This window comes from Panthera pardus, unplaced genomic scaffold (genome assembly GCF_024362965.1).
Source record: "Panthera pardus isolate Hobbes unplaced genomic scaffold, ASM2436296v1 HiC_scaffold_11, whole genome shotgun sequence".
NCBI lineage: Eukaryota > Metazoa > Chordata > Mammalia > Carnivora > Felidae > Panthera > Panthera pardus.
Genome location: NW_026526666.1, coordinates 78,953,657 through 78,977,787, shown reverse-complemented (window position 1 = coordinate 78,977,787; position 24,131 = coordinate 78,953,657). Strand labels below are relative to the sequence as shown.

At 55.2% G+C, this 24,131-nt stretch overlaps 1 protein-coding gene across 3 annotated transcripts; it reads left to right on the top strand.

Annotated features, from left to right (window-relative positions):
* Positions 1-381: 381 nt before the first annotated feature.
* MAP7D1 (MAP7 domain containing 1) lies at positions 382-24,023 on the top strand. Of its 3 annotated transcripts, XM_019430221.2 has the most exons (18): positions 387-750; positions 14,409-14,759; positions 14,960-15,028; positions 16,054-16,217; positions 16,949-17,063; positions 18,506-18,616; positions 19,773-19,895; positions 19,992-20,158; positions 20,262-20,404; positions 20,944-21,272; positions 21,558-21,735; positions 21,823-21,961; positions 22,095-22,199; positions 22,472-22,525; positions 22,707-22,749; positions 22,852-22,942; positions 23,064-23,257; positions 23,426-24,023. In XM_019430221.2, the coding sequence occupies exons 1-18, from the start codon at positions 705-707 to the stop codon at positions 23,434-23,436; spliced, it is 2,433 nt and encodes an 810-aa protein (XP_019285766.1). In that variant the 5' UTR covers positions 387-704; the 3' UTR covers positions 23,437-24,023. The 3 variants fall into 3 exon arrangements, with proteins under 3 accessions (XP_053753472.1, XP_053753471.1, XP_019285766.1); XM_053897496.1 differs by having other exon boundaries at positions 383-750; positions 19,773-20,158; XM_053897497.1 differs by lacking the exon at positions 18,506-18,616 and having other exon boundaries at positions 382-750; positions 19,773-20,158.
* The last annotated feature ends 108 nt before the right edge of the window (positions 24,024-24,131 follow it).

The window sequence follows — 24,131 nt, the reverse complement described above, 5'->3', positions numbered from 1 at the left end:
TGGTTTGAGGTGGGGTTGGGGGAGAATTTGGATTTGAAGCTAGCGCCAAGGCCCCGGGGCCCCGGAGCCGGAGCCTCCAGGTTCCAGGGTGGGATTGGGGGCTCCCATGCCCGCTCCCCTCGACTCCCCCCAGTCCTAGCCGCGGGTGAGTCACCGGAGCGCTCCCTACATAGTCTTCTCTCGCTGTGGCGCGTACCAACGCGCGGCCGCAGGGGGAGTCACAGGGACCCGCGTCCTCAGGGAGCCGTGGCGTCCCCTCCGCCACGGCCGCAGGAGAGGCGTCCCCAGCTCGAGGGCCCGCGCTCCAGGGCGGAGGCGGGGCGGGGCGCGCGGGGCGGGCGCGCGGCGGCTCGGTCCCTGGACGCTGAGGCGGAGACCTCCCCGCGTCGTACTTGGTACGCGCCAGCGGGGAGGCCAGGCCCAGCCCCGGCGGTACAATAGGGTTGGGCCGCGGCCGGGACTGGGCCGGCGCCGGGCAGGGAGAGGGATCGCTGCCGGATCCTACAGCCACTGGGCGCCCGGCGACTCCGAGCCTCGCAGGCCACCAGCCGAGCCAGCCCCGACCTTCCCCGGAGCGCCCCCGCCTCCGAGTCTTGCCCGCCGGGCCGGGCCGGGCGTGATGCACCGTGGGACCCCTGTCCTGGCCGCTGGCCGCCGCCGCCGCCGCCGCTGAGACCCCCAAGACCCCCAGTGACGCCGCAGCCATGGAGAGCGGCTCACATGCAGAGCCGGGTGCGGGCGCACCCCCAGGTATGCCGGGATCCATGCACCGGAGAGATGGGGGGAGGTCGCGGGGCCTCGGGAAGGCCGAGGAGAAGGCCAACCCGCTGGGCGGAGACCCCTCCCCCGCCGCGCCCTCTGACCACTTGGAAGTTTAAAAATAAAGGCTGCAGCGGCGGCGGCTCGGGGCCACCGACGCATCCTCTGACAGCTGCCCCCTCCCCCACTCTGGGCGCTGGGACGCACTGGGCGGCGGGATCCGCGAGGACCCCGCGCCCGAGTTGCTGGAGAGACCCTTCTGCCCCGACCCAGTGCCACCTCGGTTTCTCCTCCTGCACCCCCTCCCCGACCCACCCCAGGCCCTGATGATCCTTTTCAATTGAGCTGGGACGTCTATCCCCCACTTCATCCCAGGTGGGGAAGTGTGACCCCAGCCTGAATGTGTGTGTTGGGGGTCCAGATTCTCAGGCCTGGAGCCCTGCATACCGCAACTTAGGCCCTGGCGCCCCGCGACGCCCAGGCCCTGGCCCAGACCTCGCCCCCACCCCATCCCTCCAGCTGCCGCGCAAAGGGCCTGTTGCTGCTGCGGGCCGGCCGGGAGTGGAGGGGAGGGCAGGGGGAGGTCTCTAGCTGCGGCTGCCAAGTAACCCGCCGGATAAAGACGAGGGGGAGGGGGAGGCGGCATTGTTTGGGGCGAGGGCGGGAGCTGGGAGGTGGGCCGCCTCCTCTGCAGCCTGGCCTACTCCGGAGCCCACCCAGCCCGATTTGGGGAGGAAGGGGACAGAAGTAAATCTGCGTATCCGGCCACCCTCCTTCCGACCCTCTTTAGGCCTGAGTCTCTCTCAAGAATGAGGTGAAGGCTCAAGGCCGCACTCCCGGGACCTGCCACATCATTCCTCACTCAGCCTGAGGCTCTGGATGCCTACCCCCGCCCCCCTACACACACTCCAGGCCCCAGACCATCAAAGCTACCCTCCCCTCCCCTCACCCCACCAACCACCAGTGCCCTGGACTTCTGCAAATCCCATTCGGATCTGGGAGCAGCTGATGAGGGGGTGGGGACAGGTTTCTGGTTGGGCCTGGTGTCGGAGGGAGGGATTTCTCTTTCTCTTTCTTCCTGGAAGGGGAGGGAAGAACATGATTACTGAGGACCCAAGTTCCGTTCCCACTGACTCAGGGGGGAGGCGGCCCCAACCTCACACCTCCATAGAGTCCTAGAGCCTAATCCCTGCCACCTCCCTGACCCCTGCGGCGTAGGCCCAGCATGAAACAGTGTCTGTGGGTGCGGAGAGCCCAAGAGGAGGCGGCACAGCTTGGCTGTGGGTGGGCTCCTCCCCATGCCAGCGTGGGTGCTTCCAGGGGACCGTGTGGGTGTGGGAGCTGGAAGGCGCAGGTGGGGGAGGGGGCTATCAGACTGTTGTGGTCTAGGAGGTTTGTAGCCTGTGCTGGAACAGTGGCACTTGGGTCAGTCTTGTCTCTCCTGAGCCTGAGAGGGGACACCCAGGGAGTCCTAGACTGGATCCATTTCATCTGCTTATTGGCTGTCTGCATCAGAGGGGCGCAGGCACTGATGTGTACATTGGGGCCTGAATGGGCCTGATTACTGGGCTCCAGATGAGGGCCTGAGTGAGTGTCTAGTTTAGAATTAGGGCACTTGGGTGGGATGCCAGGACTGAATATGAGGGCATGGAGGGGAACATGCTTGGCTATACCACCCGGCCTGAGGGGGCCTGCATGCAGGGTCCTGGGTTGGGAAGACTCTTCTATACACAGGACCTAGACAGAGTTACAGGAGAACCTAGATCAGGCTGGTGGCTGATCCCTACACACAGAGAAGGTGAAGGTGACAGGAACCCCCTATAAGCCAAGGGCACTAAAGGTGGTGCCCGTGGCATGTACCCTGTCAAGTTTGAGGCATGGGGCTGCGACACTGAATGCACATGGCACGATCCCAGCCATCTTTGAGTGCCCTTTGCACCCTGAGCATTACTAGGAGGCAACATGGAGTAGGGGACAGGTGCGGACTGGAGCAAGTGACTTGCCTCCTCCAGCCACAGTTTATGCCCCTGGAAAATGGAGGTCATGTTATCAAACCTTGTGGGGTTAATGTGAGGGTTAGAGATGATGTACTAAAGGAAACTGGCACAGAGACGCCCGCAATACAGTATTATTACCATTATTGTGGTTATGCTCATCAGAACTGGTGCCAACAGGGAGGTACAAAATATGGGGGAGGTGAGGACAGGAATTGGGAGCTGGTTTGCTTAAGAATGTAGACTCTGGAATCAAACAGTTTAAGTTTCCCCTTCATTACTTACTGCTGTGCGGCCTCAGGTAAGTTGCTTAACCCGAGTCTTAAATTTTCCCATCTATAAAATGAGAATAGTGCCAGAAATTATCTCATGGAGATATTGGGATCATTAAATCAGATGAACACATGACACACTTAGCCCTGGCACATAGTTAGTGCTCAATAAACTCTAACTATTTGTTTCTTTTGTTTATTGTCTTTAATTCCTTTGGAGGCCTGAGGAGGAGGTGTGATTAATTAGAATTTCAGGAGGTCAGTATGAGACAGAGGGCCAGGGAGAGGGGAGTTCTAGATACACATGAGCCAGGGTGTATCGGGGGAACAGAGGGGCCCCTGTGCTTGAGGTAGGGCAGTGGAAGCAGGAGAGAGACCCAGGAGGTGCGTGCAGACAGTCATCCAGCACAACATAGTGATGCCTGCCATGTGCTGGCTATGCAGATGGCAGAGAAGTGAATCAGACAGAGTCACTAGCCTCTGGGAGCTCCTGACCCAGTGACGGAAGGCGATGTGTTCACTGTAGGGGAACCCAGGTATAAGGGTGATACAATGGTCAGTGGGCTCTACTTGTGGAAGGCTTCACAGAGGAGGAGGCATTTGAAGTGGACCTAAAAGGATGAGTAGAAGTTAGCGAGACTGACACAACGAGCTGTCTCTACATATAGCAGCCAGCCTAGCTGGTGCCTCTCACTGACAGCTTCGTCCCTGCTTGGGCCACTGGGCCCAGTAAATGAGGCCTCTAATGAGCCCCTAATGTGCAGTCACGCATATGCAAACGAGGAGGAAGGGGCATCAGGCCAGTTTACTCCCCCTTTCCCTCAGGATGGGCATCAGCTGTTGGTGGGGCAGGGCCGAGGGAGGGGGAATGAGCTGAAAGCAGGGCCCCGACTGGAGTGGCGGCACTTGAGAGCGGCCAGGGCAGGTCTCGGGTCTACCAAGGCTGGAAGTTAGGCCGCAAGCAGCAGGAAGCCATGTCCTTGGTTCCCCACTGGGCCTTGGGACAAGTGAGGGAGCCAAGGAGCCAGGCCCAGATAATGCAGCTTTGTTGGCTGTGGTAGCGCTGCCTGGCACCCCGGGGCACAGCCTTCAGCATCTCCTCCACCACCCCTCAGCTGCAGCTCTGCCCTGAGGGGAGCAGAGAGCATGGTAGGGGGTACATAGCATGGTATTGCTACCTCCATCAGTGCTCCTCACCAATAGGAGGAGATTCAGGCTCTTACGAGGGATAAGTCCAACTTATCTCCAGCCTCCTATTTATTAAGGGCCTTCTCTGTGCCAGGCATGATGCTTAGCCTGTCATGTGCGTTGTCTCATTTGATCCTCAAAACAATCCTTGAGTAGGGCCTAATGTTATCCTCCTTTTACAGATGAGGATCAGAGAGGAAAGTCACTTGCCTAAAGTCTCACAGCTAGGAACTGACAGAGGCAGGATTTGAACCCAGGTCCATCTGGCTCTAAAGCCTCTGCACCAAACCTCAAGACTGAACTACTGTGGCTGAGCCAGCCAGTGATAGAGTCTGACATGCTTCCCTTGCATGACTGATCTTGGCATCTTGGCATCTTGGTCTTAGGGACCCCATGATCCATTCTCTGGCAGGCATAGTAGAGCCAGCAGAGCCCTGGGTCCCCTGTGCATCTTGCCCGGTTGGAGTCTGAGTAAGTCAGCTCAGAAGGAGGCCCTGGACCCAGGCAGTAGGGACAGTGCAGCCAGCAGGCCATCCCCAGGCCCCTGCCCTGAGCATGTAGGCCCCAGCCCGGGCAGCCCTGCTGAGGCTGAGGGAGGACCCGTGGTGGGGCCTGAGCTGCGGGATGGGGTCATTTCCTGCCGCCTAAAATAACAGGAAGTGGGTGCTCCTGATTGGAGGCTGGGAACAATGGCCGCCAACCAGGCCAGAGAGCTCCTTCAGATCTGCGGTCTCAGTTGTGATCCCGGCTTTATCATCCACAGAGGCCCGAGGCCTGGCCCCAGTGCCCTGCCGCTAAGGGCCTGTGGCCCAGGTCCTGAGGACTGCTGGAGCAGGCTGCCCCGCTCTCTGAGCTGGCTCAGCTCTACACTGGCCGGGAGTAATGCTGCCCCCTAAGGGTCCCCTCTGTCCCAGCCCGGCAGTAAGGCATATCGCAGAGTCTGTCCTTCCTGCCTTCCCCTGCCCCATCCTCCCAGATCAGATCTTTCCAGGAGGGGAAACCCAGGAGGCTGTACCCCTTTGAGTGAAGGTACAGACTGTCATGCCGATTCGGGCCCAAATCCCAGCTTTGCTACTCACCAGCTGTGTGATTTAAGCAAGTGTCTTAATCTCTCTGAATCTATTTCTTCATTTGTCAAATGGGGTAATAACATCTGCTTCATAGGACTGTGGGTAAAGAAGAAAGGGACTGATGCGTTTAAAGTGTTTAACTGTGCCTGACACAGCATTAGCTATTGCTGGTGTTAACAGGACTTTCCCCTGGCCCGGGTAAAGGAGTGCCCAGAAGGGGCAGGGCAGAAGCGACCTGGAATGGGGCTGTATACGTGTGCCGGGAACATTGTGTCTCTGAGTGCTGTGTGGGTCTCTGAGGCTTCATCTGTGCCTCAGAGGGATGCCTGGCTCCGTGTGTGTGTCTGTGTGTATCTGTGTGTCTGTCGAGTTCCAAATCCCACTAAGTCTGACTCCTGTGTATATAGGAGGGAGAGAGAGAAGGGAGAAAAGAATTTGTTCTGTCTCTCACCATTGTTCAGGCTCCGTTCACTTTGTCTGAGTCTCTCTCTCTCTCTCTCTCTCTCTCTCTCTCTCTCTCTCTCTCTGTGGTATGTATTCTGTCTCTATGGGTCTTTGCCCCTCGGTTGGCCTTGCCATCTTCATTTGTCTGCCACCCGAGGAGCTGCTGTGAGAGCCGGAAGGCTCTGGCTACAGGTGCCCATCTCTGTCTTGCTTCCTCTCTCTGCCTCCCCATGCTCCCCACCCAGGGGTGCTGTCCATGCACCCCCCTCTGCTAGCTCTCCTCTGGGCACTCCTTTGCTCTGACCCCTGGAGGAAGGCCACTCTCCCCCCATCTCCTGCCCAGGTGCCTCACTTCCTGTCTCCTGGTGGCCAGCCTGGGCAGGAGCCCGCCTTATCCTGCATTCCTGCCCTCTGAGCTCAGTGCCTACCTGCCGCACCTGCACCCTTCGCCATCTTGGGGGGAACCTCCCTGGGGGAACCACCGAATCACTTCCTTCTTCAGAGAACAGGCAAGGTGATGTGACGCCTACCAGAAACACTGTGACATAAGGGTTCTGTCATCAGATAGCCTTGGGTTCAAATCCTACCTCTGATGCTGACATGAGTAATTTCACTGAACTTGTCTGAGTAAGTTTTCTCACCTGTGAAAGGGGGGCCATCCATAGAACTTTCCTTTTAGAGCTGTCATAAGGATGAAATGAGATGAGGGAAAGTACCTGGCATACGGTAGAGCTTCAGTACCTTAGCTTGTTTCCCTTCCTGGGCTTAGTTGCCCGCAGGGCGCACACAGGGCTCCGGTATGAGCAGGACCTTTAGGGTTCAGAGAGGTGAGGCTTTGGAGCAGCTCGGGGTTTGACTCTGTGCTGGCTAGGTGGCTTTCCACAGTACCCCCATCCCGCCCATGCGTTTATCCATCCGTGTGTTCATTAAACAGACACAGAACCCCTGCTCTGTGCCGGCAGGTCCTATGTGAGGCCCTGGGCTGGAAGAAGGCATATGACCCAGTCCCTTCTCTCCATGATCTCCCACGCTGGCAGGGACAGGGGCAGCAGGCAAACAGAAGAACCAGACTGAGTTATCAGTGTTGTGAGAGGAATATTTGGCCCAGCAGCAGTTGTTGGTATGGAAGGAGGGAAGGACCAGAGGAAAGGGACTGCCAGCTCCCAGAGGGTGGAGATGGGGCGTAAGCAGGCACCCTGAGACATGTGACACACCCTCTGAGAGACTTGGCCCGGATCTTTCTGCAGACCCCACACGCGGTCCCTCTTGGGGCTCTTGAGAAGATAAGACTTTCTGTGACCCTGTGATCAGCTCCTACACCTTTGCCCTGCTGGTGCTCTTTGTGCCAAGAAATAAATACAAACTATCTGTCTCTTATCCAGTTCTTAGCAAATACTTCTAGTAGATATCAGCAAAGCAAAATAAAACTAACAGTAACTAAAACCTCACAATTTGACCCAGGCCAAAAAATAAAGTGCGATGGCCAAAGGATCACATTTGATGAGTGAAAGTGGCAATAATCAGAAATTGGTTTAACCATACCAAATAATTTATTTGGCTTACTATGATTTGTTCTGGGTAACCCTGTCCCAGTGGCATTTCGTCAGTGTTGGCATACTTCTGAGGAAAATATTTGTATTTCGGGTCAATAGTCCACCAGGTCAAAAGAAGAGATCCAAACGTCCTGTTTGCTTCTCGAGAAGTCTTTCTTAAAATTTTTTTTAATGCTTATTTATTTTCGAGAGAGAAACAGAGAGACAGAGCACGAGAGGGGCAGAAGGAGAGGGAGACACAGAATCTGAAGCAGCTCCAGGCTCTGAGCTGTCAGCACAGAGCCTGACGTGGGGCTCGAACTCAGGAACCATGAGATCATGACCTGAGCTGAAGTCAGACGCTTAACCGACTGAGCCACCCAGGCGCCCCTCTTGAGAAGTCTTTCTTGTTGAGCTGCTGGAGTCAAACACTCATTATTCTTTTTAACTTCTACCTGAGTGCCTCATCCAGGAAACTGCCCAAATGCAACTGAGATGGCGTTGTTTTGCTTCCCTTCAAGTGTTTATCCCTTTGCAATAAATTGCCACGTGGATTTACTCCTTTTCTGTTTGTTTTTGTTTCTTGTTTTTTTTGTTTTGTTTTGTTTTTTGTTATTGTTGTTGTTTTGGCTCCTGAACAGGTACTCCTTTATTTATTTATTTATTTTTTAATTATTGGCCTCCTTTTTTTTTTTTTTTTTTTTTTTTTTGTTTAAATGTAATTAATTTACTTTAAGTAATCTCTACACCAAACGTGGAGCTCAAACTCACAACCCTGAGATCAGGAGTTGCATGCTCTTCTGACTGAGCCCGCCAGGCGCCCTGGATTTACTCTTTATTAGAGTAAAAATCTCCCTCTCTTGCACTGCATTAGGCCAGGGTGGCTTTCTGGTATGGCATTTTATTCTCGTTCAGCAGCATCTCATGACTGTGTCTCCATGTACTTGGCACTCTGGTGGCTGCTACTGGTGCGGCAGTGAGCAAAACAGACATGGCCTAGCCCTTGTCGGGCTTCCTCCCAGTCTAAGGGGAGGCTGACAATAACAAGAGAGGCCCACAAAGAAGTTTGAAGTTGTATTAGTCACAGTGCTCCAAACAAGAGGCACACGAAGCCATGAAGGAATTTGTCCTGATCAGAGAAGCCAGGGAAGGCTTCCCTGAGGAAATGATGTCTGAGCTAAGATCTGGAGGCTAAATGAGGTTTAACCAAGAAAAGGGCAGGGGCTCCTGGGTCGCTTAGTCAGTTAAACGTGCAACTTCGGCTCAGATCATGATCTCATGGTTCGTGAGTTCGAGCCCCGTGTCAGGCTCTGTGCTGACAGCTCAGAGCCTGGAGCCTGTCTCCCTCCTCCCCTCCCCTCCCTGACTCATGCTCCATCTCTCTCTCTCTCTCTCTCAAAAATAAATAAAACACTTAAAAAAATAAGTGTAGCAAGAGCATATGCAAAGTCCCTGTGGCAGGAGGGAGTATGAATGGTTACCAGAATCAGAAGGTGAGTATAGGAGGAGCACAGAAAGCAAGTGGGGAACATGCAGAAGAGATTTAAGAGGTACAGGAGATGGGGACAGGGACTTCAGACTATGCCAGACTTATAGTTTGCACTCAAGAATTCTGTTTTTATCTTTAGAGCAATGAGAAGCCACTGGGAGGTTTCAGGTGTCTGAAAGTACCGTGATCAGGTTCACATTTGGAAACAATTACTCTGGCTGCTCAGTAGAGAGCAGAGTGAAAACGGGTGGTGGGGAGAGCAGTGGGAAGACGTTGTAGTCATCCAGGTAAGAGAGATGCTGATATCAGCCAAGGTGGAGTCTGTTGATTATTTCATTCAACAGATAGTTGTGGAGCACCTATGTGCCAGCCCTGTTGGTCTTAGGGTTACAACAGCTAACAAAACAGACACACATGTGTGCCTTCATGGAGGTTATCTTCTAGAGATGGGAGACAGTGTTACAATGGTGTTAATACTTGAGAGAAAAATAGTGTTGGAAAGAAAACATACCATTGGAGAGGGGAAGGAGACTTCTATTGCAGTTTGTAATTTTAAATAGGGTCAGGGAGGGTGTAAGTGAGAAGTGACATTGAAGTAAGGGCATGAAGGAGAGGAGGGAGTGAGACACGCTGAATCTGGGCGCAGAGAATTCTCAGCAGAGAGCAACAGCAAGTGCATAGCCCTGCAGCAGGGGAATGCCTGGAACAGTGGCTGGAAGAGCCCGATGCAGACCTCAAACTCAGGAACCCACAAGATCGCGACCTGAGCTGAAGTCGGACGCTTAACTAACTGAGCCACCCAGGCGCCCCTGATCTAACTTATTTTTAAACGGAATCACTCTGCTGCTGTGTTGAGAAAAGTTGAAAGGGGAACAAAGAATGGCAGTAGGGAGTCCTTATTTAATTTTATTTTTAAGATTTTATTTTTTAGGGGCGCCTGGGTGGCTCAGTCAGTTGGACGTCCGACTTCGGCTCAGGTCATGATCTCGTGGTCCGTGAGTTCGAGCCTCGTGTCTGGCTCTGTGCTGACAGCTCAGAGCCTGGAGCCTGTTTCAGATTCTGTGTCTCCCTCTCTCTCTGACCTTCCGCCATTCATGCTCTGTCTCTCTCTGTCTCAAAAATGAATAAACTTTAAAAAAAAAATTTTTTTTAAAGATTTTATTTTTTAAATCAATCTCTCCACCCAACATGGGGCTTGAACTTACAACCCTGAGATCAAGTTGCAAGCCCTGCCACTGAGCCAGACAGGCACCCCAGCAGGGAGTCTTTATAGGGGATGACAGTGGCTGAACCAAGATGATAGAAGTGGAGATGGTGAGAAGTGATTGGATTCAGAACATACTTTGCACACAGAGCCAGAAAGATTTACTGAGAGATTAGATGTGGGATGTGAGATAAGAAAAGACTCTACAATGACTCCCAAGATTTTTGGCCTGAGGACGGGGTTGCCCTTGGTTGAGATGGGGAAAACAGGGAGGAGCAGGGCTCTGGGAGGAAGATCGGGAGCTCAGGTGGGAATGTGTTAAAGCCGAGGTGTCTGTAAGACATGCAGGGGTGTCAAATAGGGAGTTGTATGAGCGAAACTGGAACTCAAGGGAGAGGTCTGGGCTGGAGATACAAACTCGGTTGTCATCAGCAGAGCAATGGTATTTAAAGCCATGAGTCTGGATGAGGTCACCAAGGGAGTACATGCAGATGGAAAAGAGATGAACTCCTCCACTGAGCCCCGGGGCACCGGGCGCTAAGAGGTTAGGCAATTAAAGACCGATCTGCAAAAGGGACTGAGGAGTCAATGGCTAGCAAGGTAGAAGGAACGCCAGGAAAAGTGTGTTGTCTCCACAGCCCAGTCCAGAAAGTGTTCAAGGAGCAGCGAGGGATCATCTGTGTCAAATGCAGCCCACAGGTTAGCAAACCGGGGACTGAGAAACGGCTGCTGCTTTCACAGTGTGGAGGTCATTGGTGGCCTTGAGAAGAGCAGTGTCATGGAGCAGCAGGGGTGAAGGCCTGACCCAAGCAGACTCTTGTAGCAGAGATTTGGGAGAAGTGGACAGAGTCGTCTGGGCAGGTGCCGTTTCCTGAGCCCCTGCCAGGTGCCCGAGATGATGTACCCACTCGCTGTTGGAACCAACATCTCAGTGGGGAAACTGCAGCTCAGACAGGCTCAGGACTTGCCCCAGGTCCCACAGCAGAGCTGGGATTTCCCACCCAGGCCTATTTGACTCTGAAGCCTAAGATCTTTCTACTCCACTGCATCTGACACTTGAGGGCCGGTCCTCCCAGGCCTCATCCCTCCACCTCCTCCCAAGCTGCACCCGGCTACTCAGGACCTAGTTGGAGATTCACTGTCTTGCCTGGTGGGTGTGATTTGCCTAGGTCTAGACAAACATCCACCCACCAGTTTTCCTTGCAACACCCGTAGCACGCACAGATGCTAGAAGAATGACAGTAAACAGGCCTCACCCTCAGCCTTCAAGCTGAGTACTTCACACACCTAAGCTTTTTGGCTCCAGATGGCCCTGGGTTCAAATCCTGCCTCTGCCACACACTATTTTTCTTTTTTTTTTTAATTTTATTTTTTCAATTTACATCCAAATTAGCATATAGTGCAACAACGATTTCAGGAGTAGATTCCTTAATACCCCTTACCCATTTAGCCCATCCCCCCTCCCCCACCCCTCTAGTAACCCTCTGTTTGTTCTCCATATTTGAGTCTCTTATGTTTGGTCCTCCTCCCTGTTTTTACATTATTTTTGCTTCCCTTCCCTTATGTTCATCTGTTTTGTCTCTTAAAGTCCTCATATGAGTGAAGTCATATGATTTTTGTCTTTCTCTGACTGACTAATTTCACTTAGCATAATACCCTCCAGTTCCATCCACATAGTTGCAAATGGCAAGATTTCATTCTTTTTGATTGCCGAGTGATACTCCATTGTATATATATACCACATCTTCTTTATCCATTCATTCATCCATCGATGGACATTTGGGCTCTTTCCATACTTTGGCTATTGTTGCTAGTGCTGCTATAAACATGGGGGTGCATGTGCCCCTTCGAAACAGCACACCTGTATCCCTTGGATAAATGCCTAGCAGTGAAATTGCTGGGTCATAGGGTAGTTCTATTTTTAATTTTTTGAGGAACCTCCATCCTGTTTTCCAGAGTGGCTGCACCAGCTTGCATTCCCATGCCACATGCTATTTCTATGACCCTGGGCAAATCACTTGGTGGGGTAAGCTTTGACTGTCTCATCTGTATAACGGGGGTAAGAATCTCTACCTCTCAGAGCTCATATAAGGATGCAGGATAGGGATGCAGAGGGCTAGCTTAGTCCCTGGGATGCAGTAAGCACTGAGTGATAGCTGCTAATTTTCTTGCCCACTGGAGTTGGAAAGGAGTTTGTGGGTGGCTGGGAAGTAGACTAATAGTAGCCAGGCAGCCTTCCGAAGCTGGTGTGGGGAAAGCTGGGTGGGCCGTCACGGAGCCTAGAGGCTGGCAGACTTTTATGGGCCCTTAGGGACACAGGGCCTCTGCTGGGGCTCTCGCCTGAGCCTAGGAAGCTGCAAGGGAAGGAATGAGGGGAAAACTGTGATCCTCAGATTTGGTTGCATAACACATACTACTTCGTACTGCCTTAAACAGAGACAGGAGGCTATGATTGCTGAGAGCACAGACGCTGGTGACAGGTGCCGGGTTCAAGTCCAGACTCCTTCACTTACCAGCTGAGTGACCTCAAATTGCTTTACTTTTTCCCATCCGTAAAAAAGATATTTATAGTGTCTCCTGCCTAAGTATTTTCAGTAAGGACTAAAACGAGTATCTGTAAACTGCTTTGAATATAGGAAGCTCTTAAAATATACGTAACTGTTAAAAGGTTATCGTTAGCACTAAAATCACAATCTTGCGAGGTAGGTACTATCCCCACAGGAACTGTGGCACAGAGAGGGTGTGTAACTAGCCCAAGGTCACACAGTTAATGGGGAAGCCAGAACTCACATTCAGATAGTCTGCCTTCAGAGCTCACATTCAGTCACTGGATACCTGTCTCCCTGGAAAAGGTACCCACAGTCCCAAACGTGACTCCTTGGGAGTGTCCTCTCCCTACACACACATTGTCACCCACAGGGATGGGGAGTTTGCCACCTCCTGAGAGGGCCAGATTTCCCAGAGGAGAGCACTTAGTCTGGTAGTTTGCTCTGGTAAGAGCGAAAAATGCTTCCTTAGACTCACCTTCCCGTGCTCCCTGCTCTCTAAGCCCAGGTTCAGTGGCTGTATCCCTTTGTTCCCTTCAGCGCTCAGAGGGTAGCAGCAGATGTCAACAGGACTTTTTGCAGAGCTTTATGTGACCCACAGGGAAAGGGCAGGAAGTGTTTGCTGGCACGTGAATCATGCCAGGTGCTTCATTGACATCCCTGCTAGCTTGGGCTCATTATCCCCATTTTACAGATAGGAAAACAGAGACTTAAAGAGGTTGAATGGCTTCCCCAAGGTTACCTGCTGGGGAAGCATGCCCTCCTTTCCTGTGTTGGGGTGGTAAAATCAGAATTGGGCCTTCATCTGACTGATTCCAAAACCTGTCTCTCAACTCTCCATAACATGCATGTGCTCACATGTGTGCATATCCACGTACATACCAAATCATGTGGCTTCCTTACTTGGCACTGTGCTGTCTTTTACAGGGATCTTGAAATATTATTGTCTCAAAAAAATTTTTATTTTAATGTTAATTTATTTTTGAAAGAAAGAAACACACACAGCAGGAGCAGGGGAGGGGCAGAGAGAGAGAGAGAGAGAGGGAGACACAGAATCCGAAGTAGGCTCCAGGCTCTGAGCTGTCAGCACAGGACCCGAAGCGGAGCTCAAACTCACGGATTGCAAGATCATGACCTGAGCTGAAGTCAGACACTCAACCGACTGAGCCGCCTTGAAATATTATTATCTTAAAAGAAGAAATCTACGTGTGTTTGGGAAAGGAAAAAAAGATTACAAAGTGAAAGTAGCTGGTTGCCCCGCCCCCACATTGGGGCTTTAGCAACATGGCCTCCCACTTGTGCCCAGACTCATGGCCTTCCTCTTGGCCAGTCCCCTGTGCCCAGCACTGGCACTTCTGTGTACCAGGCCTTGGGTTGGGCACCGTGACCCCGAAGTGAAGCAGAAAGAGGCGGGAGGCAGATGTGACCATTTGGTGCACCAAGTGCTACCAACTTTCTCTTGGTTTTTCCAGTACACCCTGCTCCCTCCTGCTCCTTTGCAAATACTCTTTTCTTTGCCAGAACCCTCTCCCCTTTGCTTTGCCAACTCCAGGTCACCCTTTAGCTCTTGGCTTGGTTGTTACTTCTTCAGGAAGCCCCCTAAATGCCGGTTAACCATCTCTGCTGGGTTACCCTCCGACATAGTACTTACTTATTCTATGCTGTAATTGCCTAGCTATTTATCTGTCTACCTGCTAGAAGGTAGGTTCCACGGAGGCAGGGACCATGGCTGTTTTCTCAGCATGATATCATTAGTATCTGGACCAGGGCCTGGTACACAGAAGGAACTCAATAAACATGTTGCGTGAATGAATGAAGGAGTCACTTGGACGAGGGAGAGAGCTCCGTGTTGGACTGAGGGCACGGCTGTGCTATCTCACTCTCTCTCTTCTCTTGTGTTGGTCTTCCAGCTGTGGCAGCCAGGACCCCCCCAGAGCCAAGACCTTCTCCTGAAGGTGACCCCTCCCCACCGCCGCCACCACCACCGATGTCCACCCTGGTCCCTGACACTCCCCCAGACACCCCACCTGCCATGAAGAATGCCGCTAGCTCTAAGCAGCTCCCACTGGAACCAGAGAGCCCCACAGGGCCAGTGGGGCCTAGGTCAGCCCCCCAGCAGGAAGAATCCCCTTTCTCAGAAGGGAAGAGCAGGGCACCCACCCCACCAGCCACAGGCCCCCGGGATTCCAGACCTCCTCGAAGGAGCAGCCAGCCATCCCCGACGGCGGTGCAAGCCTCTGACAGCCCTCCCACCAAGCAAGGTATGTATGATGTGCCCAGTCCTGGGCCCAACTCCTTGGCTCAGGCTTCCGGGCATGGATGATGCCACTGGACGGAATCTCCTGGGCCCAGGAGGAGATGGGGAACAAGATGGGGATGAGGCCTGGGGGAGGGCCCTGAGGCTGACTCCCCATTTGGGGGGAGCCTCTGACCTAAGTCTGTTCTCATTCCCTTGTCTAAGATGTAAAGAAGGCAGGAGAGAGACACAAGCTGGCAAAGGAGCGGCGAGAAGAACGAGCCAAGTACCTGGGTGAGTGTTGGGGAAGCGTCATCATCCCCACTATCCTCGCCATCAGCCTCTTATCCACAGCACTAACACTTCTGAATGCTTCATTACGTGCACTGTGCTAAGAGCAGTACGTGCATTATCTCATTATCTCAATGGGTCTCTCGACCCTTCCTGAGGATGGGAAAACAGAGGCTCAGAGAGGTGAAATCATTTTCCTCAGCTGCACAACTAGAGAATACCTGATATTCAGACCCAGAAGCCTGATTTCACCCTCAATCCCGTGCTCTTTTTTTTTTTTTTTTTTAATTTATTCATTTTGAGAGGTGGGGGAAGGGGCAGAGAGAGAAGGAGAGAAAGAACCCGAAGGAGGCTCCATGTGGTAGGCATAGAGCCCTACATGGGGCTTGATCTCACGACTGTGAGATCGTGTGACCTGAGCTGGAATTAAGAGTTGGAAGCTTAGGGCCGCCTGGGTGGCTCAGTCGGTTGGGCAACCGACTTCGGCTCAGGTCATGATCTCGTGGTCCGTGAGTTCGAGCCCCGCGTTGGACTCTGTGCTGACAGCTCAGGGCCTGGAGCCTGTTTCAGATTCTGTGTCTTCCTCTCTCTCTGTCTCTAAAATGAATAAACGTTAAAAAAAAAAGAGTTGGAAGCTTAACCAACCGAGCCACCCAGGCTGCCCTCAGTCCCGTGCTCTTAATCACAATTTATGAAAATCTGTCCAGCAGGCTCCAAAGTCAGACAGGCCCTAAGGAACTCATTTCTCCTTTAGCACTGAGAGACCATGAGGCCAATGGGGGAGAAAGAGACCTTCCATCAGGGAAATCTTGCTTCTGAGACCTGATCCTGCCATCAGAAAGCCCTTCAGTTTGGTGGGGGGGAGCCTGGGGGCAGAGGCATCTCCCCTCCCAAGCAGGCAGGAGAAAGACCCACCCGGGGACACAGTAACCGGGAGGGCCACCCAGTTGGAGGAGACAGGCTTGGCCTGACTGCAGCAGAACCTCTCACCCCCCCATCCTCCCCCCGCCGGGGCTCCTTTCCCACAGCGGCCAAGAAAGCAGTGTGGCTGGAGAAGGAGGAGAAGGCCAAGGCGTTGCGGGAGAAGCAGCTCCAGGAGCGCCGCCGGAGGCTGGAGGAGCAGAGGCTCAAAGCCGAGCAACGCCGCGCGGCCCTCGAGGAGCGGCAGCGGCAGAAGCTGGAGAAAAACAAGGTGCGTGCGTGCTGACTTCTGGCCGGGCACGCATGGCCTGTGTACACGTGTGTGTGTGTCCACACATCCGTGTTCATGCCTCTGTGTCATCCGTGCCCACACGGTAATGTCTGTGTTCGTATCTGCCGTCATGTCCCTGAGCGCACAATCTGGGCACCCGTGCGGCCGCAGACGCGCTTGGTTCTGTGCATGCTGGGGTGGGCACCTGTAACCGTATGCTGTCAGTGCGAGTGTCTGTGTGTGTGTCCCGTGTGTGCGTGTATGCAGAGGCGTGTCTATGTGAGTGTGCTGAGTTCCAGGACATGAGGAGCGCCCTGGCTTGTGCACTGGTGAAGAAAGGAAGGAAAAGGTGGCCTGGTCTTGCCAGGGGGCCCTCAGGCTAAAGGGAAAACATAGTCCCAAGGTCAGGACCCTCAGTGCCAGGGGGGACACGGCCCTCCCTGGGAGCCCCAGGGCAGGGGAAGTCCCACCCCATCCTCAGAGAAACAGCTCATACATCCAGGAAATGACTCAAGAACAGTGAAAAGCTCCCCAAGAACAAGTTGGAAGGGATCTGTTACAAATGGCCTTTAATCATAGCAAGCATTCAGTAACCTTGGTTACCTGCAATGAGTCAGGGAAAACTTCTTGGGTGGGGGAGGCTTTGTCACAGGCGAGAGAAGGGGCCTTTCTCCCAGGTATGATGGATGATTCTGAGCCCAGACCTCTCTCCTCTCCCCTCTCCCCACCAGGAGCGCTATGAAGCGGCCATCCAGAGGTCAGTGAAGAAGACATGGGCCGAAATCCGGCAGCAGCGCTGGTCCTGGGCAGGAGCCCTGCACCACAGCTCCCCAGGACATAAGACCAGTGAGTGGGCTGGAGGGCCTAGTGAGTGGGTGGGTGGGGCTGGGGCCTGACGAGTGGGGACAGGGACCAGCATTGGTGCCAGGGGCTGGCAGCACCCTGCAGCAGGTATGCCTTGCTTCACACGACCTGTGTCTTCTCGAATGACCTTGTAAACCAAATTGTCCCTTCCCGAGGACTTCTGCTATCAAGTCAGAGGTGAATTCTCTTCATTTGGTTTGCTCTTCAAACCTCTGTCACTTTAGATTAGCCTTCTTTGCTCCCATTATTACTATCGGTTGATGATACAGAAAAAAACACTTTAATGCCTTGCAGACACTGGGTATTTAAGAAAACTACCACCCCCTTGTGTACCTGTCTTGGGAGGCAGATTTGTGTTTCTGAGTTTTCTTCATGTCGGGCCATCAGGATTGGGGTCTGATTCTTTGCTGGCATGTATGTACCACCGTGTTTGAATGTCTTTATGTAACAGCAGAGTTCAGTATTTCCAGCTGTGGACCTTCTGGTGTATGTGCTCGTGGATATGTGTGTGTTGTATGTCAAAATATGCGTTTGTTTGTTTGCCTTGGTGTGTTTATGGCCTTGTGTACCTCAGTGAGGGCTCCCAAGTCAGACGGAACTGGGTTAGGATCCCAGCTCTGGCACTTGCGGTGTGACCTCTAACATCTCGATGTCACTTTCTTCGCCTGTAAGATGGGGATAACGATACTACTTGCCTCCGAGGTTGTAGGTAGATGTTTGGGAGGATCAAGTGAGGTAACATGTGTGTGGTGCCCAGCACAGTGCCTGGTACATGGTAAGCATCCAACAAACGTTAGCTGTTACGAATACCGTGATTCAGTTGCTTCGATGTGTTTGTGCCTGTGTGCATCTGGGTCCGACCCATTATCTGTCCGTGTTTGTGTTTCTGTATCTGTGCATGTCTGCACACACATGTGCATGTGGAAGTGTACCTTTCACTCTACACGCCCCTGCATGTCTTTGTCTTTGTGTGCCCGTACGAACGTGTGAATTTGTGCGAGTGACTGTGACTCGGGGTTCTTCTGTTTAGGAATGTCTGCATTTGTCCGGGTACGTGGGTGTGGTAGCCATAGCGCCTTGGCAGGGCAGTGCCAGCAAGCGCCGACACCGGGTGGCTGTGGGGGAGGGGTTGCAGCGCCCAGCCCCAGGGAATGGCTTCCTGGCCAGGAAGGCTATAGTTTCTCTAGTTCTGCTCCGTCCCCTTCCTCTGTTCCTTCTCCATTGGCTCCCCCAATCCAGGTTGTCTCTGGTCACCTATCCCCCATCCCCTCCTCCCAGAGCCAAGTCCGCCTTCTCCTCCCCTTCCTAGCCTGCCCACTCTTCCCTCTCCCACCCTGCCCGCGGAGCATCCTGCATGGAAGGCCTCAGTGCCCCCCCTGGCTCCTGTCCGGCCCGGCCCTAATGCCGTGTCTTTTCCCCTCCAGGTGGGAGCAGGTGCTCCGTGTCGGCAGTAAACCTGCCTAAACACGTGGACTCTATAATCAACAAGCGGCTCTCAAAGTCCTCTGCCACGCTCTGGAACTCCCCCAGTAGAAGTAAGAGAAGGCCCAGCCCTCCTCCCTCCAGAGCCCCTTGTAGCCCCCACCAAGCCTCTTCCAGAGCTCAGCAAGAACCCCAGATCCCAGGAGCCCTCACATACTCCAGGTCTCCATCCCCATTCTACCCCACCCAGGGCTCTGCACCCCTCAGGAGAGCCGGGTGTATGGGTCTGGACCCTGAGGACAGAGATGTGCTCTGCAGGGGAGGAGAACAGAGACAAAGAGCAGTGTCCCAGCAGACAGAAGGCCTGGCTGGGGCCTCAAGAGCAGGTGGAGGTGGGGGTGGGGGTGGTGTTGGGGGTAGGGGTGGAGAGTGGGAATGGGCAGGCAGCCTCATCTCCAACCACAGCCAGCTGGCCTAGGCCCGCCTTAGGCAGGTGGCCTTGCCCCCAAGTACCAGACTAGCCTGGGTGCTGTGTGTGCAGAGCGGGCCCCTTATTCTGGCTCTACCCTGGGGGGCCCAAACGACCCCGCCCTCTCTGCCTTCAGAGCCCTAGCCATGGCCTCAGCTGGCTCCAGAGTTGTGGGCAACTAGGGTGGCATGGCCCCTGTGTTCCTACCATGCCCTGGTGCTCACATGTGAAGGGGCCATGGTAGGAGTTATTTATAAGTTTCTCCAGCTTTTATTTGGTTGTTCTGTTGCCTAGCAACCAAATCAGCTGCTGTACCAACTCCACCTGACTGAGGCTTAAAAATAACCCAGCAGCTGAGGGGACAGAGCAGGGTGGCCCAAGCCAGCCAAGCCCCCTAGCAGCCTCTCTCTGGCATGGGACACCCCTCAGTCAGGAGCACAAGGACCCTCACTGTCCCCCATCCATGGAGCCATGCAACCCCAGGCCAGCCCTCTGATAACAGGAGGTGCAGGGTGCTACAGTGGGACGCAGGAGTGGGCAGGGTCTGTCACCTAGGGAAAGTGGTAGAGGGGGCCCTCAAGCCATGCAGGGCATTGCCCTGGGAAGCATCTTGTTGCCTGGGTCTGCAGTGAAGGTCAGGCCCCAGAGCAGACAAATGTGGCTCCACCGGACTGGGGTGAGGGTCCTGGGGAAGCCTCTCTGGGCCTAGCAGGGGGACGACGGCATCTGACAGTTCCCTGCGCTTCTGCCTCCCTGCTGCGACCCCCAGTGGTAACCCGCTTCTGGCATTCTCCCTCTAGATCGCAGCCTGCAGCTCAGCGCGTGGGAGAGCAGCATCGTGGACCGTCTGATGACACCCACCCTCTCCTTCCTGGCACGGAGTCGCAGTGCGGTCACACTGCCCCGCAACGGCCGGGATCAGGGTAGGGGCAGCGGCCCTGGGAGAGCCCCCACGAGGGGCGGGACAGGGGCCAGATTCGCTCGTGGGCCGCGCCCCGACCGCACTCATCCCTCTGCAGCCGTGCCCGTGTGCCCGCGCTCGGCCTCCGCCAGCCCCCTCACGCCGCCCAGCAGCGCCCCCCGAAGCGTGCACCGCTGCGCCCCAGCTGGGGAGCGCGGGGAGCGCCGCAAGCCCAGCGCCGGGGGCAGCCCGGCCCAGGTCCGCCGCCGGCCTGAAGCCTCGCCGGTGAGTGGGCGGCACGCAGGGGTGGGGCAGGGAGCCGGCCAGGCCGGGGGGAGCGCGGCGCCTTCAACTTCTGGTCCCCGCTCTCCTTCCCCCTCCTTATCAGGTGCAGAAAAAGGAGAAGAAGGACAAGGAGCGGGAAAATGAAAAGGAGAAGAGTGCCCTGGCCCGGGAGCGCAGCCTCAAGAAGCGCCAGTCACTGCCTGCGTCTCCGCGCCCGCGCCTCTCTGCCGGCAACGCCGAGCTCAGGTGGGCACGCACAGTGGTGCTTGCACATCACCAGGCCATCCATCCATCCATCCATCCATTCACAAATATTTGTTGGGCACCCACTCCTAAAGTGAAAATGAAAGCTCTTTGAGGGCAGATTTGTTCTGTTTTGTACGAGTGTTTGGATGGCTGAAGTACAGTAGCACCTAGAACAGTGCCTGGCATTTGGTAAGCAGTCAACAAATACCTGCTGAATGAATGAACTGGACCCGCCAGGTACTGTTCTGAGGGCTGAGGACACATTGATGAGCCAAACCAGGGCTGGTTCTTGCTCTTTTCAATCTTCCTGGCTATTGGTGAGACAGACAGTAATCAAAGACTCACAAATGAGGATGTGATCACGAACTGGGATATGCTCTAAAAGGAAATAATCTGGTTCTGTGAGAGCATATAAGGTGGGCAGGGCTGAGCCAGCCCAGTGGGGAGAGGGGGATACTTCCCTGAGGAAATGACATGCTCAGAGGGTGCGTAAGTGTGTGGCTGCTGTGCTCAGGGCCTAACTTTTCCTTTTCTCTCAGTCCCAAAGGCAAGGCTCGGCCATCCTCTCCCTCCACATCCTGGCACAGGCCTGCCTCCCCCTGCCCCAGCCCAGGGCCAGGCCACGCTCTGCCCCCCAAACCACCGTCCCCTCGGGGCACCACTGCATCACCCAAGGGGCGGGTTCGGAGGAAGGACGAGGCAAAGGAGAGCCTCAGTTCGGCAGGACCTGTGGACAAGAACCAGAACAAGGGCAAGACCAATGATGAGAAGGAGCCAGCAGCCCCTGCCTCACCGGCTCCCTCACCTGTGCCCTCCCCCACCCCAGCCCAGCCCCAGAAGGAGCAGCCCACAGCCGACATCCCTGCAGGTGGGTTGCCAGGGAAGCCAACTTTGCCTGTGAGGCGGAGGTGGTCAGAGATATGGGCCCAGGGGTGCCTGGGGACTGGGTGTTGACAGACAGGCAGAGGAGGTTCTTGCCCTCAGCAGGTCTAGGCCCAGAACACAGGCCAGAGAGGAGAACCACACCACTCTGAGTTGATGGCAGAAGTTGGGTGGGTGGGTCTCCCTGAGGTCCAGGAAGCAGGGGCATGCAGTGGTGATGGAGGTGCCTGAGCTGGTATGTGCTGACTCCTGGTCCTGGATCCCACTCCAGATACTGCTGTCCTGACCTCACCCCCAGCCCCTGCTCCACCAGCGACCCCTAGCAAACCCATGGCGGGCACCACAGACCGAGAAGAGGCCACTCGACTCCTGGCTGAGAAGCGGCGCCAAGCACGGGAGCAGCGGGAGCGCGAGGAACAGGAGCGGAGGCTGCAAGCAGAAAGGGACAAGTGAGTCAACCCATGGGGACTGAAGGGGCCCTTATGGAGGCTGTGAAAGAAGCGCAGGACGGAACCCGAGTTTCCTCTGTCCCCCAGGCGCATGCGAGAAGAGCAGCTGGCGCGGGAGGCCGAGGCTCGGGCCGAGAGGGAGGCGGAGGCCCGGAGGCGGGAGGAGCAGGAGGCCCGAGAGAAGGCGCAAGCAGAGCAGGAGGAGCAGGAGCGGCTGCAGAAGCAGGTGCCCCCGCGGGCCGGCTGGCGGGCGGGCGGTGCGGGGCTGGGTGTGGGCGCCTCCTGGTGGCGGGCTGGGGGGCTGGCCCGGAGGGAAGGCTGGAGTCCAGCTGCTTAAAGCTCGCGGGAACCTTGGGCAGAAAGAAGAGGCTGAAGCTCGGTCCCGGGAAGAAGCGGAGCGGCAGCGTCTGGAGCGGGAAAAACACTTCCAGCGGGAGGAGCAGGAGCGGCAAGAGCGCAAAAAGGTCTGCAGAGCCGTGCTGTGTGCTTATGTGGGCGGGGCCATGCTCTGTGCTGGGTTCTGGCTTCAGTTACTGGGATAGTGGAGGCTGGGGGAGTGGGCCCTGCCTTGGGCTTGTAAAGGGTAGACCAAGAAGCAGGTAGGGTGAGTTCTGGTTCCTTGCCTGGAACGGACTGGTATGAGCTGGAAGGGCCCTGACAGGACGAGGGCCTGGCTGGTGGGAGGTTTAGGAATAGGGCAGCACTTGGGTCTAACTGATGTGGGGCGTCCCAACAGCGTCTGGAGGAGATAATGAAGAGGACTCGGAAGTCAGAAGCTGCTGAAACCAAGGTCAGGATTCCCCAAAGGCAGTGCTGGCAGCGGGGTGGGGGGGGGAGGAGGGCGATGGGTTTAGGAAAAGAGGTTGGGGGTGGGGCGCCCTCAGGGTCTGGGCCGGGAAAGCGAAGTCAGCACCTCAGTCCCTTGGGGCCAGATATCCCTTGAGTCTGACTGCTCTTCCAATTCAAAGCAGAAGCTGGACAGAAAGGAGGCAAAAGCCAACAATTTCAGCCCAGGTAAATGCCCTGTTCCTCTCATCTCTGTCCCCTTGGCCACCCATCCTCAAACTTCCTGCTCTCCCCAGCCCCTAACTGATGGGCATTCCTTCCCTGTGATAGACCCTGTGAAAGCCGGGGAGGCTCGGCCCTCAGGGCTGCAGAAGGAGGCAGTGCAGAAAGAGGAGCTGGCCCCCCAGGAGCCTCAGTGGAGGTATCTGCTATGATCTGGATCCTGGGGGCCCTGGGCAGGGAGGCAGGATGACACTGGGGCTGTGGGGTGCCCTAGTGGTCCTGGGGTGGGAGGTGCCTGAGTGTTGGCCCTGCATCCACAGCCTGCCGAGCAAAGAGTCACCAGGATCCCTGGTGAACGGCCTGCAGCCTCTCCCTGCACACCAGGAGAATGGCTTCTCCCCTAAGGGGCCCTCTGGGGACAAGAGCCTGGGCCGAACGCCAGAGGCACTCCTGCCCTTCGCTGAGGCAGAAGCTTTCCTCAAGAAAGCTGTGGTACAGCCCCCACAGGTCACAGGTAGGGATCCCTGACTTTTCTCCCAGCAGCCTTCCTCAGACTCCCCAGCCCTGCCCTTTCTTCCAGCTCTGCCCCAGGCCCTCTCACGCTCCTCCCTGAAGACCCCCAGACATCTGGGCTAGGAGGCCTTGTTTGCCTTGACTGTTTCCCCTCCTGCTTTTTCCTCAGAAGTCCTTTAAGGGGTTGCCTTGGATCCAGGCATAGCTATGAGGGCTCCTCTGCATCATCTACCAGGACGTCTGGAAGAGAAAGAGACAGAACAAAGCCGGAAGTGGCCTGGGCCCCTTGGGGTGGGTCCTCTGTTATTTTTAATCTGCACCTTATAGACTGATGTCTCTTTGGCTGGAGCCAGGCCCTGCCCCTCAGTGCATTCGTGTGCTCGCACGTGCGGACACCCCCCTCCCATACACACACATACACTCACAGCCTCTCTGGCCACCTCCCTTGGGGAAGGGCCGCCTGTAGTATTTGCCTTGGTTTGGTGGGGTACAGTGGATGTGAATACTGTAAATAGCTTGTGCTCAGACTCCTCTGCGTGGAGGGGGCGGGTGCAGGAGGCAGACCCTCCCAAGACTCCCTGGGGTGATCTTCCTCTCTCTATTTAACTGTAACTGAGGGGGAACCCAGGGCTGGGGCTGGGGGGGGCACCTTGGGCCACAGAATACTGGTTGCTTTAGGGGTACCCGTGCCCCCTGCCCTCGCCTGGAATCAGTGTTATTGCATCTGATCAAACTTCTCCAGAAATAAAGTGAGAATAATTCTGCCAGTCCTGTCTATCCTTGGGGCTGGCGGTGGGTGGGAGCAGGTGCCTCCTGCATTTTCAGAATTTTAGGAGCCAGGGCCTGGCGATATCCACCCCTAGGTACCAGTCCTA